Source organism: Corapipo altera, unplaced genomic scaffold, assembly GCF_003945725.1.
Source record: "Corapipo altera isolate COAL_440 unplaced genomic scaffold, ASM394572v1 327, whole genome shotgun sequence".
Lineage (NCBI taxonomy): Eukaryota > Metazoa > Chordata > Aves > Passeriformes > Pipridae > Corapipo > Corapipo altera.
The window spans coordinates 1-16,470 of record NW_020885004.1 but is presented as its reverse complement, the minus strand read 5'-3'; the positions used below and the strand labels follow the sequence as shown (position 1 = coordinate 16,470).

Below are 16,470 nucleotides of genomic sequence, written 5' to 3'. Positions count from 1 at the left end.
CGCGGGCGGGAGGGGACTCGGGGAGGGAAGCGGAGCGTGGTCGGCCGGGTCGGTTCGCGGCTCCGGCTTAGCAGCGGAACCGGCCCGTGGGGCCAGGTGGGAGGCAGAGGGTCAGTGCTGGCAGCCCGAGCCTACCTGTAGCTTCTGCTAAGCTTCCCTCAACCATCCGTGCACACACCCGCAGCACTGGTTTGGCTTGCCAGTGCTAGTCGGTAGCTTTGCAAAAACCTGCATGAAAGGGTTTACGGTGAGCTAAACCAAAGAACCGATCCAGGACAGATACAAGACGGATGTTCAAAAGTCTGACAAGGTCTTTCTCGCTGGCGTTACTCTCATCCGGACTTTTTTTCTTCTCCTAATCTGTTGTGCAACCTTTCAAATATATAAACCATCTCTTGCTGATGTAACCAGCATATCCTATCTTGTTTCCCATAAGCAAGGCTTTCCCAGGGGTGACCAGCCTTAGAGTTCAGCATTGTGTCCAAGCTAAACAACCCTTCCTTTTCCTCACCGCTTTTATTTTACTTATACAGGAAAAAACTACTGCAACTTGTTGAGCTTTCAGTAATAGCAAGAGGCAGAGACAAAAGGACAATTCCCATTTCTTTAAATATGGCTTTTGTAGATCCAGTTTCTTAAAAGGATGACCATCTCTCTCCCTGCAAAGTCTTACTGCTGCTGCAGTGGTGGTTCTATTGGTTATCACCCTCTCAGTCCTGGGGGGAAAGAAGTGCAGATAGTGGGAAAGGGGTGACTGATGTGATACATCTATCTTCCCACAAAATTCAAGGAACTACCAATGGATGTCTTTGTGGACAGATCTCTCTCCTTGCTCCTTTAGCCTCGTGAGCACCTTGGCTTTTCCCAGTGTCACAGTAAATTTTTAGCTCTCCAACAAACACTACCATGTCAGAAGCTAGAAGTGGAGTAAATGATTAGACTAACTTGTGTTAGCCTAACTGTTGTGTTCAATTTCTGGAAGGGGTATGTAGTAATTCCTCTCTTTATTGCTGTAGTTTTCTGGAAAGGGGAAAGGAATGTTTATATCTGCAAGGGCCCCTGGCTGAAAGGCATATGTTATACCCAGCTGCAGAACTTGGGGAATGTAGGGTTTCCAAACTCCTAACATGTAATGTCAAGGTAAGAACTTTAACCTTTTTCTATTTTCAAAATGAGTGAAGGGATCCAGACTTGGTCTCCATCAGTTACAGCAAGGGAAGCAGCCCCTTGTAAAACAGCTGTGCTACTGTGATTAGTAAGTGAATTAATATTAATAGTTATACCCACATTGGTATATTTCCTACTTTGTAGGACAGGGAGAACAGTTCCTTCCCTTTGCTGTTTACATGTTCTTGCTTTCAGGTGTCCCATCGTGAGCTACTGAGGCAGCTTATCTGCTTGAACCAGAATGCTTTATAATTTTATGATAATAAGCAGATAGCATATTTAATTTTCCATAATGTACCAGTTTGTACCATGTTTTTTCTTACTTTGGCCTATCCCAGATCCTTCCTCATGGAAGAGGTCATTCCTTCTGTACTTCAGCATAAATAGTGCCTGCAGACAAATTCAAATTTCTCTTCCTATTTGTAGTTGTAAAATATCTTGATACTGTGTAACTGAAACATGATAAGCAGCACGTATAATTGTTACTTTAATCACATTGGTATCTCCGAAACAAACTTGTGCCAGGCAACAGGCTGCATGTGGCTGGCCTCATTTTTATAAGCACAGCCATTTTTCTTCCCGTGGTTCTTCATAGAGATTTGTTAATAGGGTTGCTCTGCTGGCTTTGTGGGGAGGTAAGCATGTTATGACTGAAGAAGAGGAGCTTGAGTCTCTTCAGCTTAAGTAAGTGGTAGCAGTTTCCATTTGTGGTCCCTGCTGTGTTGGAAAAGACAGTGACCATCACAGATGGGCTTTGGTTTTTCCTCATTAGATGCTCTTTCAGCAAGCATAACTTACTTCAAGAACATACATGTCTTGTTCTTAAAGGTTAGTTCTAAATCTGTGGTTTCCGTGCCTTTGGAGACTACTGGATGTCTTCCAGTGCGGATGTCCATCCTTTTGGAAACTTGGCACATGTAAGGATTGGTGTGGTGTGCGTGAACTTGCTTTTCCAAGACACTTTCTGGAGAAATCTTTGCTCACGTCTCCTTCCTTGCTTGTTTCTGTGTTCTTTGTCTCAACAGATGGGAACTGCTCAAAACAACAGTGACCTCAAACATCTCCATGCAGTGGAGCTTGACCTGTGTAACAAAGACATGATGGCAGACACATTTGATCACAGCATTATTTCTGTTGGAGAAGAGGAAGGAGCAGGCAATTTCCAACGTTCTCTCCCAACACAAGAGTCCCTCCGATCTCCTCGGGGCTCTGTCGTGAGTTTCCATAACATCCAGTACTCCATTAAGCAGTCCAGTGGATTCCTTTGTAAACGGAAAACTGTGGAAAAGAAGATCCTTCATAATGTTTAGTAAGTTCTTGCTTAAATGAGATGCTAGAGGGTAGGAATTAATCTGCTGCTGTGAATCAGTGACCTCATGTCACCTTCCAGATCCAGCTGGTACAGAAATGACTACCCTCCTGCCAGTCAGCAGCTCAAGTGAGCACTTTGTGATTTGCTTTTAGGCAAAATAGCTGGGATATAGCTGGAGCAGTTTCAGTTATCGATTTGAGCAAATTAGGACCAAACTTGTGTGAACTCTTCTGCCAGAAGATCTGAGGGTTCCCCTAACTGTTGTTCAAGCCACAGCCAGAGGAAATGAGCAGCAGAAAGCTCAAGAACTAGTTCAGCAGGGAAGACACTTAACATCTGTCTTTTGTAGATTGTTTTTTATGTCCAGCTTTGATTATGTTCTGATGGGCAGTCAGGGGCAGAAAGGAAAAATGCACATTGATTCCAGATTTAAGGAGAAGTTTTTAATACTCCTTTCAACAGCATTTTGAAAAGCTCTACTAAAAACTGCATATGGACAGTCCTTCATTTGTAAATAACTCTTTCTTCCAGTGGCATTATGAAGCCAGGCTTGAATGCTATCTTGGGGCCAACGGGGAGTGGAAAATCTTCGTGAGTACCTTCATCTGCTCCTTTAAGTGGACAGTCAGCTGTTCAAAGGGTATTTGGGATTCTGCGGGTTAGGGAAGATGTGAGGGATTTGCAGGCTCAGACCTTTGCATGCCTCTGAGAAATCTAGTGATGCAGTTTGACCTCCTGCCACTCTATCAGCTTTGTTCTTGTCCTGCAGCAGTGCCACAGCCCTTATCTGCTCCAATTGGTCCATACTACTGCAGTCACCTTTGGTGGTGGCCTGAATTTACATACTAGGTGGAGCTGGGGTGACTGGAGCTCAGATGTAGGCACTGTCCTTACTGGTAATGGGATGGGGATGGGGTGCAAGCTCATGGGCATGATAGATGTCATCCCCTGCGAACTCACTGCAGCCAGATTTCCTTGAAGCTGCTAGGCCAGACCCCTCTCTGACAACTAACAGGAATATGTTGCAATACAATACTAGAGCCTATAGGATGCTCTGGATCCTCACCCCAACTTGACTGTGGCCTGCTGATGGGGGTGCCCATATGCTTGAGGTTTTTAGATGAAAGCATAGAGAAATACCGTGCAGACTGTCTCCAACTAATGGTGTTAGTGCTGTTTTCTCTCCTGTATAACCATGGCAAAAGAGCTTTCTGTCACTCTCTGCCTTTGAAAATGTCAGACACTGGTAAATATGGCCGGGGTTCACACAGGTGTCTTTGTGGTGACCCTTGATCTTCCTTTCTAAGGTGCTGGTTACTCAGGATGCTTTCAAGAGCAGTGCTTCCTCAGGGCAGTTTACTTAGCTAGCAGACAGGCTGGCCTCTGCACTGGCAGTAAGGAGAATGCAGTGATACGTTAAAAGAAATTACTTTCTAGAATTAATCTTAACTCCCGTCTTGTTTATACCAATTTGGATTAATTTCCTTGAGATCAAAGGCATTAGTTCTGTGCTCCCCTGGCTGGAGAGCAGCCTGCAGCAACTCGGCAGGGTGCTTTTGTCTCTGTGCATTTGAGGTTAGCTGTAAATACACAGACTGAGTTTATGTCTGTAGGGGGTTCGCTGTTGTGAATTGTGAGTGTCTGTATACTGCCATACTGCTGTGGCACACAGTGTGCTGGAAAATCCTGTATGTATCCCAGGCTTTCTGTACAAAGAGCTAAAGCCCCCAGAGTAGAGGAAGCCCCTTTCTGTGTCCTGGTTTGCGGCATGCTGTGAGCAGGCTGTAACTGCAGTCCTGACTGGTGGTACTTATCCAGTCAAAGGTAAAAGCAGCTGTTATTGCAAAACCTAATGCCTAATGTTTGTCTGAAGTCTCCTAGATGTGCTGGCTGCCAGAAAGGACCCAGCAGGCCTGTCTGGAGAAGTGCTTATAGATGGCATTCCACAACCTCCAAATTTCAAGTGTATCTCGGGATATGTTGTACAGGTGAGTAACCACATTCAGTAAGGGCTGGGAGCCCTTGGGATGGAAGACCAGATAAAATGAGCAAAGCATGAACTACTAGGTTAGGTAGTTTTCAGTGGTCCCCACAGAGTCTCATTTGATGACTCCGATGTTACATATTTATTATTTTTCTGGGATATGGAAGACAAGAAGATCAAACTGTTACTCCGACCTAGTCAAGCACATAGGTGTTTGTCTTCCCAAAGCCACATAGGCTACTGCCCAAACCACTGGGCTGCTGTGGCTTGTTCTTTGGGCTCTGTCCTGAAGTACTAGCAAAGATTTAAATGAAACAGTGAGGAAAAAACCCATGACACCCCAAATCTCTTGTTGTTAAACTCAGAATCATTTCTATCTGGCAGAAGTGCCTTCAAACTATCAGACAATAATTCTAGGAAATAAGTAGATCCCTGCTGTTCTTCCTCTGATTCTAGCTGGCTGTGACAGAGCTTCATTCCTTGCAGAGACAGGAAAAGCCATCTGAATCTGCGGAACTGGGTGGAGGCCTGAACCAATAATAGACCCTCAAAGCCCTGGGGGACCTGGGGAGAAGGGGATTCTTGGCAGCCATATGAGCATCCAAATCTGGAAACCATCCAGGGTTCTGACTGCAGGCAGATGTGAAATAGGCAGCTGAAAGCTGCCAGCTGAGAGGTTCTGCATGTGACGAGACTGGTGCTGAATCTTGATTCTGCATGTCAAGGGTCCCCAGATCCTATTGAATGGCCAGGAAGTTTCTTGCAAGCGATCCCAGTTTGAGACATTTGTCTCTCAAATGTCCAAAGCAACTAGTCATAAGCTTAAAATGATAGGCAACTTGATGAGACATTAAATGGTCTCTCCCCTCCCACCCTGCACAGTACTTCTTAGATCAGTAAAGATGGCCCATACAAACAACACTTATATCCTAAATACATCCATCATTATAGGATCAGTTTTATGCAGATAAGCGTATAGACATGCTAAGTCATGTGTTATCTCTATAAAGCTGCTGGTAGCCTCTCCATTCATGCCTTGAGAGTGAAGATGTCATGCCATGGTTTGTTATGTTTGGTGTTTAGGTAGCTTAAATTCACAGTTAGTTTCCAGTGTGATGACCCAACAGTTGTATTGGTGGATCTGAGGGTGGGGAATGGGAGGCTAGGGTCAAAGACTGGGGGGCTGTGGGATGATGGGAAATGCCTAAACCAGCTTTGGCAGCAAAACAGCACGTTCTGTTAACTCCAGTGCAAAACATGGTTGGCTGACACATCATTTGTGCTACTGATCAACTATATCTGATGTGAGAAGAGTCCCAAAGCAGGCAAGAATCTGCTGCCCTGCAGCTTTGGGGATGTGTTTTCCAAAGGGCATTAGATTTGAAAAGTGCCTGATATAACAGGCGTGTTTTTCAGCAGCTGCCCAACCCTTCTCTCATGGTAGGATGCAGAATTGGCACAAATATCAAAGTAGGGATGATGGAGAGTCATGGAGCCCTGGATGGACCTGATGACAACTCTGTTTGGCTCATGGTTGTTGCAGGTTGGTGTAAGCTGCCCAGATGTCTGTCAACTGGATAGATTTGATTCTCAGTCAAAGTGAATATGACTGTTGAAGCTTTTGTAAAGGGGTAGCCCTTAGAATACAGTCTTGTGTCCAAGAGTTATAGATTATTTGAGACATGAAAAATTTAGGAGTATCTTGGTGCAATATTCTTGTTTCTCTGAGAAGCTGCTGCCAGCAAGGACCTGAGGAAAACTCCTCATTGGCAGCTGAACTTGGCAGGTGCTTTAGACCACAAGATACAACTTGTAATTGGCAGCAGAGCTGACCTGGGTGACTCCCTGAATGTCACTACCTTGAACATTGAGCACTAGCAACGTCTTTTGGCTTCAGCTGGGCTGACAGAAATGTAACTCTTTACAAAATCAGCTACCTGCACTGCCTCACTTTGGCCAGTAAGAAAAATGCACGTCCTGTACAGAGTGGTACTGTCTGCACTTGAACTCCTGAGCCCGAAGGCAGGCTTAGGTGGTGCTTGGTGGAAGCTGTGAGGCCTGCAGAGCTGCATTCTCCCCTTGACTGCTACTGAGTGACCTTGAATTTCATGTCATGTAAATTTTGAAGCAGTTGTCTCTCAGTCCGGTTTCCGCTGTGGTCCTCAAACAGCGACTGCCACTACTGGAACTCTGATGTCCTCTCAGGTAGCTGAGGAGTCTTTCCAACTGTCTCTTTTTACTGCTTTCAGGATGATGTTGTCATGGGCACAATGACGGTGAGGGAGAACCTGCAATTCTCTGCTGCCCTGCGACTCCCCAGCTCTATCAGCATTAAAGAGAAGGAAGAGCGAGTCACCCAGATAATCAGTGAGCTGGGATTAAGCAAAGTGGCTGATGCCAAGGTGAGCAGTGAGAGTACCTTTCTCAGAAATCATACTACCTCTGGCAACTGAACTGCTTGTCTCTGGGCAGTATGGTGTATGTAGTGCAGCCACATGAAGCTAAACAGGAACCTGAGTAAACCATACTGCGTGAAAGAAATTAGTCTCCAGCTCAGGAGGGAGCTTGGAAAGAAGTCTGTGTATTTGCTACTAAAAGGGGAAGATTTTGGACCACGTCCAGCGTGTTGTATAAATTCATAGGGGAAAAAGTCGCTTAGTCATTGTACCTTGGAAAGCTGCTCAGTCGCTTCCTGGCTTTGTGGGACTAGATAGGGAAATTGTTTTTACAGTGCTGAAAGCAGTGAGGGATAGAAAACTGGTCTGTGATGGAGAATTTCTGTGCAGAGCTTGTTCCTCCCAGCAGCATTTTCACTCTTACTTTATTTTTACTTTACTTACCCCACTCATACTTTAGTAGCAGGCAAGCTACCAACAAAAGGCATCCCTGAACACCAATGCCTCCTCTGACTGCTGTGGTCTCATTCTGTCGCTTCCTTATCACTGTCATCCTTGTCCCTTGAAGTCATACGGCACCTGGTACTTCTGAAAATCAGGCTCAGCTTACTGCTGCACAGTCCCTCACACTGAGTCAAAGCCATCATCTGCTCCTGGCCCTAGAATTCATTAATAGGACTCTGAAAATGAAAAGGGCTGCTGGGTGCAGAGAGTCCTCAACTCCAGAGCATGCACTGACTAAGTCTTGTTGAAAATATCTGATTTCTTCTGCTTGTAGGTAGGAACCGAATTGATCCGGGGAGTGTCTGGAGGGGAACGGAAGAGAACCAACATTGGGATGGAGCTCATCACAGAGCCACCAGTCCTTTTTCTGGATGAACCAACAACTGGCCTTGATGCCAGCACAGCAAATGCAGTCCTCATCCTTTTGAAGAAGTAAGAGTCAGTTCTTCTGGGCTCTGTTGCAATTTTGTTGTCAAGTCATTAGTAAAAAAACGAATGTTCTTATGAGTATCTATAGCGCTCTTTAAAAAAAAAAAGAAAAGCTAGACAAATAGATGCAGAAGTGGTACTAAATTATTTGGGTTGTGTCCAAAGCCTTTTAAAGTTTATGGGAATCTTTCCACAGCAAGCCTTGGATTAGAGCCCAAAAAGCAGATGTAGCTTGGACAGCTTCCCTTTGTCACAAAGAGGGGTGGACTGGGAGGTCAGGCCTTGTAATCATAATTTCTTGGCCTTCCATCTGAGTCTATTACAAAGGCTTTTCCCCCCTCTGGTGACAGCTTTGAACTCAGGTAAGGCTTCACCTTCAGTGTTTAACTTCATCTCCTGTGTTTTGGAGATGAACTGTCTTCTGACAGGTAGAACAAAGTTATGTTCAAGGAGGACCAAAAAGGCTTATTTAAGGACAATAACTTCCTAATCCTCCTCCTGGGTTTGTAGCATGTTGTCTGATTTTGCTTGCTGGGTACATCTTGTTCTGCTGTTTGTCTTTGATTGTCAAGGGTACTTGTTGGGCATCAGTGCTAAAGCACTTGAAAGAGTGTCTGAGAAAAGGAAAACTTGTTTTGAATTTTCTTGAGAGTAAATCTTCAACAGAAAAGCTAAGAGAAATCTCAGCTGGCCAGACTTCCACAGCCTGCTATGTAAAGCCTGGTACTGCCACTGAGTGCAGTGGGACTGTTCCAGTTGGTCAAGTTGGCATCTGGTACAGGAACCATGTAAGGAGGGTTTATACACAGCTGTGCCCTCAGGCTTTGCTGCCTACAGACAACATCATACTTTGTCTACCTGGACTGCAATGATGGTCTCTTGTAATGATGGGTGCTGTCTTGAAGGTCCCGCAGGCAGCATCTGACACAGTGACAGAGAAGGGGAACTACAGTTTTTCTGGGTCAAGACCCTAAGCAGTTGACAAGTGTTTTTCTTAGATTTGGATACTTGTTTTTTGCTTGGGTTAACATGGCCTTTCTGAAATTCAAAGTGTGGTGTATTTGAGAGATGTTTTATTTCTATTTCAGGCTCTCAAGAAGAGGTAGAACCATCATATTTTCTATCCATCAGCCCCGCTATTCCATATTCAAGCTGTTTGACAGTCTGACACTGCTGGCTTCAGGAAAGGTGGTGTACCATGGTCCTGCAAAGCAGGCCCTGGAGTACTTTAGTTCTATTGGTAAGTCTTCCATGCCAAGAGCAAAGGCAACCAGCTAATGAGTTAAATCTGTGTGTAGATTTTTACCCTAGTCTGGGACAACAGTCCTGTGCTGTTTTATCACTAGGATGCCAGAGACTGTACACATACAGTGTGGGTAGTATTATGTTAGAACAGCAAAAACATGGAATGATAAAACCAAAAATTTTCAGACAGCAAATTTTCTCCTGCCTTTGTTTTGTCTGGCATCAGGGCAAAAACCAAGAATCACTTGGACATGTAGAAGAATGATGTCCAACAGACAAGATGATGCTTGTAGTCCTACCAGGCCCTGGTGGCAGATCTGGTGGGTTTTGAACCACAGCCTGCAATTTGGCAGTAGTCTGTACAGATTGATCCAAAAATTTGCTCTAGGCTGAATGCAGGTGGGCGACCAAGAGGACAAAATTATGGTGTATCCTAAGATGGGTTAGTAGTTGCAGTGTTGAGTGGCTGCCCTCTCTCCAAGTAAGCAGAGTGAGGGTTTCTGACTATAATGAACAAAGAATATGGAGTGAACTTCCAATCCAGTCTAGATGTGTGGACACATTAAATTGTAAGCTTTCCCTGGCTTTAAGGGAGATGCTTTAACCAATGTCACTGCTTCTACTCCTCCTCTTAGTAGCCCACTTCACTTCCTTTCTCTCAGGCAAGTTATAGAATAAGCATCTTTGGCTTTTTTATTTTTTTTTCTTTCCTCCTTGTCCCATAGATAGAACCATATTATAAGAAGCTGCTCTTGGACAGCCCTTCCTCTTCCTTGTGACCAAAGAAACACCAGAAAGAGTTGAACCTCCAAAAGAAGTACCTGAGGCTGTAGAGCAGATGCCCAGGAACCTCTACTGAGGAATTGTGTGTTTTACAGATTGGGATGTGGCTGAGCAGCACTGGGAAGGAGGCAAGAGTTGTCCATACTGAGCTGTGTAGGAGCAAGTTACAGATTTCTCCTCACCTGAAATCAGTGGACAATAAGCAACTTTGAAGCTCTCTTTAGATAGCTCAGATTCACCATCTCCTAAATCCTGTCCATTCTACTGACATAAGCTAGTGCTTATGAAAAGCAGTGAATTTTTCTTGTAACAGGGTTATGGAAAAGTGATACAATATTAGACCTGACCTTCTAAGCTGTGCTCTGTGTGATACAAACATGTTGCATGTGTGTTTGGTTTGGGTTTTTTTAAGGATATGAATGTGAACCCTTCAACAATCCAGCTGACTTCTTCCTTGATGTAATTAATGGTGATTCAACTGCTGTGGCAGCAAGCAAGGAAGATCACAGACCTGTGGACACAGGAAAAGGTAAATTGTGAAGGACAAACCCACTGTTGGCTGGTGTAGAAGGGAAGTTGTATGTGGGAAGGGCAAGCTTTTGTTCTGTACGTTTCCTCCAGTCTAAGGGCACTTCATTATCTTTTTATTTTTCCTACTAATAGGTATACTTTGCTTTGGGCTTCTTTAAAGAGCTCAGAAACTTTTAAAAGGGATTTTTTTTTCCTTCAGTAATATAGAAGAGCAGTGATAAATATCAGAAATTTAAAAAACCTATGTGAGAAAGACTGGAAAAACTAGAACTGCTTAGTCTCAAGAGATATGTGACAGAAGTTTTCAGTCACATAGGAGGCTGCTGCAGAGAAGACAGGGTAGATATGCTAAGGAGTGATGTATATACAGGAGAGCAAAAAAGACTGCAACTAGATTAGAGAACAAACTCTCTAATATAATATAGTGAGCAGACTGTTTGGAAATATTTGTTTGGGAATGCTGTGGCACATCTATGACTGAAAGTTTATAAGGGAACAGTTTTTGTAATAGTGCTTTTTGAGGATGGGGAAGTGAATGAGAGCAAACGTTGATGTCCCGCAAATTGAGTGAAACAAAGGTTTTCTGGTGTCTCATTCTAAAAATGTGACCATTTTTATGCCACAAAGCTAGGTTCAATTAAAACTAGGAAAACCCTCTCACTCAAGCTAGCCTCTTAAACTCAGAGCTAAGGCTTGAAAAATTCAAATTCTCTGGCATTTGTGCTTTTTTTTATTCAGCCTCCAGAGTTTCTGAACATGTTGATGGACCGTGTCTGAAAGTTGGGTTCATGAGAAATCACAAACCATGTCTTGTTTTTCTCACTCAGAGGTGAGCAGTGAAAATGGAGTGGCAGAAGATAATGTGGACAGCAGTCTGGTAGATGTGCTGCACCAGAAATATCTCAGCTCCAGCCTATATCAGAGCACAAAAGAAGCACTGAGGAAAGTGGAGCTTGGACGGGGAAGCAAGCAGAGAGTATCCAGGCAGGAGCATGAGATTACCTATGCAAATGGATTCCTCACCCAGCTGTACTGGGTGTCCAAACGTTCCCTGAAAAATCTCATCAGGAACCCACAGGCATCTGTTGCACAAGTAGGTAACAACAGCTAAAAGCCACAGACTCTTTCTGCTGTCAGTCCCACAATCTGCAATTTGTAGGACAGAATTTGTTTTCAAAGGCAGATAGGAAAACAAGAGAGTCCTGTGCCACTGTCACATAAGTGGAGTGAAATGCTCAGCTACCTTTGTGGCCTTTGGAAAAAAAATCTCCATTTTTGTTTAGCACAAGGACTACTTCACTGAAAACTGGGGAGAGGGGAGAAGTACTCAGTTCTCTGGTTCGTATGGGGAGCTTCTAGGGTGATGTTAATTTTGTGCCTCACTGGGTTATTCTATGAATGTGCTGCTACTAACCTCTCCTAGCCAAAGAAGATCAGAGGAAGTAGAAAATTGAAGAGGATAAAATCTGAAAAATTGTCGTAAGAGATTTTAATTGTGTGTGTCGTAGGTATACATTGCCTCAAAACAGCAAGGCTTTAGGCAGGTGTGAATCTTAAACCCTGCATATGACTTAGTAATGTTAGTTCCTATTTACTTATCTGAAGGGCTCCCTTTTTCCTTTCTTCTCTCCACTTGTAGATTGCAGTGACTGTAATCCTAGCCTTGGTTGTGGGTGCTATCTTTTTTGGTGTAAAATTGGACCGCAGTGGTATTCAGAATCGGTAAGTTGAAAAGCCACAACTTTGCTCATTTTAATATCTGTAGCAGACAGCTTTGAGAGGCAGGGAAGGCCCTGAGATCCACTTGGAACACAAAGGAGGGTTGGGTTCACAAGCCTTTGTGTGCTGCAGCATGGAATTGCCAGAGGTCCTAAAGGGACCACAGTTCTGTCAGGCTTGCACATACGTACAAAGGGGATGAGAAAGACAAGATAAAGGATACATCTAAGATCTACAATAGCACAATTAAACATCTCCATTCTGTGAACAGAGACAGAAAAGCACTGATTTGGTGGTATGATGATGTCTGAGGCTGACAGTGTTCGACCTAGGCTGTTGTCTCACTTTTCGACTGTTCTGTTTTGCCTTCTAGGGTTGGATCCTTGTTTTTCGTCACCACAAACCAGTGTTTTTCCAGTGTCTCTGCAATTGAGCTATTCATCAGAGACAAGAAACTATTTGTGTAAGTAGGAGGGCACTTGGACTGTTTCATACCCTGGAATGAGGTGGGGGGAATATCTTACACCCTAAACAAAATTATTTCCACCAAAGACTTGACTGCTCCCTTGCAACATCAGATTGTAATAGTAATGCTAAATTAGTCTGTAGAGCAGGGAGCTGAAATGCTAAGAGCTGGGGGAAGGAGGAAATGCTTTTGCTTGCTTGCTGTGTAACAGTTTTCTGCAAAGTGCTTTTCCTACCCACTTTTTGGTAACAGCTGGTTTTGAAATCTGTGTGTGAATCCTGCAGACTGTGAACCCTGCCTGCCCCCTTGCTCATAGGGTTGAAAGTCTGTCTTGCAATGGTCCTGAAGTGGCGAGACTGGGCAAAGATGATGGGAGAGTTCTTGGAAAAGCTTTGCAACTGATGCTCAGATAAAAGGGGGCTGCTGGCTGGCTTACAAGACTTCCCTAATAATCAAATGCATGTCTCTATTTAGGGAGATGTGCTTGATTATGACATTGTTATTGTCTTTATTATGCATAATTATTTTATAAATGATTATTTTATTCATAATTATTTATAGTTATATTTAATTATGTATTTATAATATTATGTATAATGATATATATGTTTATGTGTTTGTATGTGTGTATATGTATGTATATATAATATGCACACATGTATATCTACATATATATTGAAAATGTACTTTGGAGAAGCCTCCAGCTCATGCAATGGAAGGGTAAGAAACAGATCCTGTGCAGCAAAGAGGAAACTGGAGATTTATGCCTGGAATGCACATATCCACCTACAGGTTGCTCAGAGCAGCTTAATATTGCCCCTAACAGCTGCTAAATAGTGAAACTGCCCCATGCTGCCATTTCTTGCCAGTCTGCCCTGCTTGCCAGTGCAGCTTACCAGTTGTGTCAATGGGGATTTAGGCACCTCACCAGTTAAAGCATCTTTTCACAAGCTCAATTAAGCAGCAAAACAGTCATAATGCTATATAATTGCCCTGTGAACTGGGGGTGAGTTGATGTCCTAAAGGTGTTTTCCCATTGTTGGGTATCATTCCTTCTTCTCTGGAAGCACCTGTATGAGTTAGCAGTGGATGAAGTGTTCCTCCAGTTTAATAGCTGTCTAAAACTTCCTCATGCTCTTGTGTTAAGGATCATTCTCTTTGAAAACAGATTTAGGAGCTTTTTTCCGATATTACTTAGCAATCACACAGCCTTTCATTCACATTCCTTGGAGGGCTGTCAGTTTGACTGAAAGGTCTGTGAGACAGATCAGCCCTTACTTTACAGAGTGGGAAGTGATAGCACAGAGCAACTTTCACACAGAGAAGGAGTCAGTGGTAGAAAGAGCAGAAACTGAATGAGGATAAACCAAACACACATGGTGAGCCTGCTTCCTAGATAACCTCTAAACCTGTAAAACTCCCCTCCTTCCTGTCCTCACAGCCATCAGTACACCAGTGGATATTACCGTGTGTCTGCCTACTTCCTGGCCTTGATGATAGGAGATCTGCTGCCCATGAGAACTGCTCCAGCCATCATATTCTCATGCATCAGTTACTGGATGATTGGTAAAAATTGATGCTTTCTTGAACCTATCATCTTCCAACATATCTGATTTCTGACTTAGCCAGAGCTTAATTCCTGTATCTGTAACATGAAGCTACTCAAACCTTCAGCTTATTGTAGTGCTTGCCATCATAACTTTGGAGGACTCTGGGGCAGGGGCAGAGACACCAGCAATCTAAGACAGGGACCTGCCTGACAACATCTTTTGGTAATGCTCTTTGGGCCTTTAGAGCATGCACAGTTCCTGCCAGCTTCAAACTTGGCCTTCCTGCTTTGCCTGTCTTGTATAGGAGTCCAAGGTACCTCTCTGGGAATCATAATGTGGTTGTTTACTGGACTTTGACCTTTCTGGTTTTTGACAGGATACCAAGCTGTTGCAGGACGGTTCTTTTTCTTCATGCTGACCCTGGTACTGGTGTCCTACACTGCCACAGCCATGTCTCTGGCTATCAGTGCTGGGATGGATGTGGTGGCTGTGGCCAATCTGCTCATCACGATTTGTTTTGTCCTGATGCTTGTGAGTATATAAGGGGGTGTGTGCTCCTTTGGTGGAGAGGAGGAAAGAGCTGAGGTCAACTGACTGGACTGCATTGAGCCAGCCATAGGCAGGCTAAAAATCAGTAGTCCAGTGGGGTGTCAGTCCCATGCCTGTGATTTTATTGTCACTATAGTCAAAGATGTTCTCTTGCCAGCTTGTAATCTGAGGGTCAGATCATTGCTGAGGTGCAATTCAGTAGGTGTGATACCACCAGAGCTTTCCAAACAGTGTGCCCCCTAAAAAAGTGTTGGGTTTTTTTTCTTAAATTGTCCTTACAAAAATTGATTTAAAAAAAATCTTGCATTTCCAGTATTAGAAATCTAAGTGATCAACTAGATCATTTAAAAGGAAAAAAATCCTGAAATAAACTAGATCTGTTGATTATTTTTTTTTTGCATTAATTTTTATTGCCCAGTGGGATTAGCAGGAGCAAACACTCTCTTTAATTCAGTATTGCCCTTGAGTTCAAGAAATTACTTCAATACTCTTCCTCAAGGACTTTTAAGGAAGAGAGCAAGAGAGAGAAAAGGGAGTTTTGACTACTCACAGATGAAAGTTGTGATTCTTTTTCAAAGAGGTGGTGGTGACGCTATCAAGTTAGATATTCTTGTCAGATGGTTCTTGGTAACTGTGTGCATACTCTGAGCCACTGCACATCCCTTATTCTTTGATTTGCAATTTAATCTCCTTTTGCAATAAGCCAAGTAATAGTGTACTGCTTCAAATGCTTGCTGTGGGTGAGAAGTGTGCATGTGTAGTGAAGGGCAGCTGATGTACATTCAGTTAAGTCACAGTATATAAGGAGTGGCACATGCATGCCTTGAAAGACAGCGGGGTAAGCGCAAGATCACTTGTGATGAAGGAGAGGCTGAAGTGTTGTGCTTAGCTATGACATCCAGTTGTGCTAAGAAGTAAAAGCAAATCTTGTTTCAGGCAGGAGAGAGCATGGATGAAAGATGTAAGCCAGAGGAGAAAACTGAAAACAGTAATAGCCCTTAAGGCTCCCTATATTTGGTTCTTGTTTCTCCACTTTCTCATCTCGCAGTCATCCTTCTTTAGCCTCTGGCTAGCGCTACCATAGCACACAGTCCTCATGAGTAAGAAACTGTGAGCGTGTGTGCTTCTTAGCTCACATGTGGACAAATAAAACCTTTCTGACCTCTTTGCATGCAGTTCAGCTGAAGTACTTGGCTCTGCTGTTGGCCCAGCTGGTTGGGAGTGCTGCGAGGCTCCAACCTCATGCCTATAGGGACAGGCATGACAGCAGTAGCAGGTCCATCAACCCCAGTGCGCCTCTGCTGGGCGACTGCAGCATCTGTGCAGGAGTGTGCAGTAAATAGTTTGTGACTCATCAGTCTCTTCTGTTCTATTTCAGATCTTCTCAGGCCTCTTAGTGAACCTCCCTTCAGTAATGGGTTGGCTGAACTGGCTCAAGTACTTCAGTATCCCCCGATATGGCCTCACTGTGAGTAGAAGGTAGCATTGGTCTCCTGTGAGTAATGTAGCCACACTGTTGCTTTCTGGAGAGGTTTTGAGTATAAATGAAGTTCTCTTAAAAATCAGATTGGTTTGATTCCTTGCACGAACATGGTAAAAAAAGAACAAACCAGCCAATCCCAAAAAGGAAGCAAAAGTTAATCTCTGTGTGAGAGATGGGAGTCTCAAGAGACTGAACAAATATTTGTGTTACAGAGTTAGTGCTGCATGGACAGCAGCAGAGTGAGCTGTCGAGTGAGGCACTAATTCCTAGCCTGAATTGTTGATCCCTATGGTTTAGAATGAAGTCAAATATTGTACAACCTCTCTGGAGACTGCTGTTTGGGTGGCCAGTC

The 16,470-nt window shown here is 43.7% G+C and overlaps 1 protein-coding gene across 3 annotated transcripts in view; it reads left to right on the top strand.

The window, feature by feature from the left end:
- Positions 1-16,434, top strand: part of LOC113958754 (ATP-binding cassette sub-family G member 2-like) — a 21,832-nt gene extending 5,398 nt beyond the window's left edge. The window contains exons 1-14 of one of the 3 annotated variants that reach the window (XM_027667274.1): positions 2,025-2,084; positions 2,193-2,476; positions 3,011-3,070; positions 4,353-4,467; positions 6,713-6,865; positions 7,638-7,795; positions 8,881-9,032; positions 10,233-10,349; positions 11,179-11,444; positions 11,991-12,073; positions 12,444-12,533; positions 13,978-14,102; positions 14,463-14,617; positions 16,014-16,433. In XM_027667274.1, the coding sequence (XP_027523075.1) occupies positions 2,040-2,084; positions 2,193-2,476; positions 3,011-3,070; positions 4,353-4,467; positions 6,713-6,865; positions 7,638-7,795; positions 8,881-9,032; positions 10,233-10,349; positions 11,179-11,444; positions 11,991-12,073; positions 12,444-12,533; positions 13,978-14,102; positions 14,463-14,617; positions 16,014-16,118 (1,908 nt within the window). In that variant the 5' untranslated portion in view covers positions 2,025-2,039 and the 3' untranslated portion in view covers positions 16,119-16,433. Of the gene's footprint in view, positions 1-2,024; positions 2,085-2,192; positions 2,477-3,010; positions 3,071-4,352; positions 4,468-6,712; positions 6,866-7,637; positions 7,796-8,880; positions 9,033-10,232; positions 10,350-11,178; positions 11,445-11,990; positions 12,074-12,443; positions 12,534-13,977; positions 14,103-14,462; positions 14,618-16,013 lie in introns of those variants that run through there. The other 2 variants (XM_027667273.1, XM_027667275.1) reach the window with 2 other exon arrangements.
- The last annotated feature ends 36 nt before the right edge of the window (positions 16,435-16,470 follow it).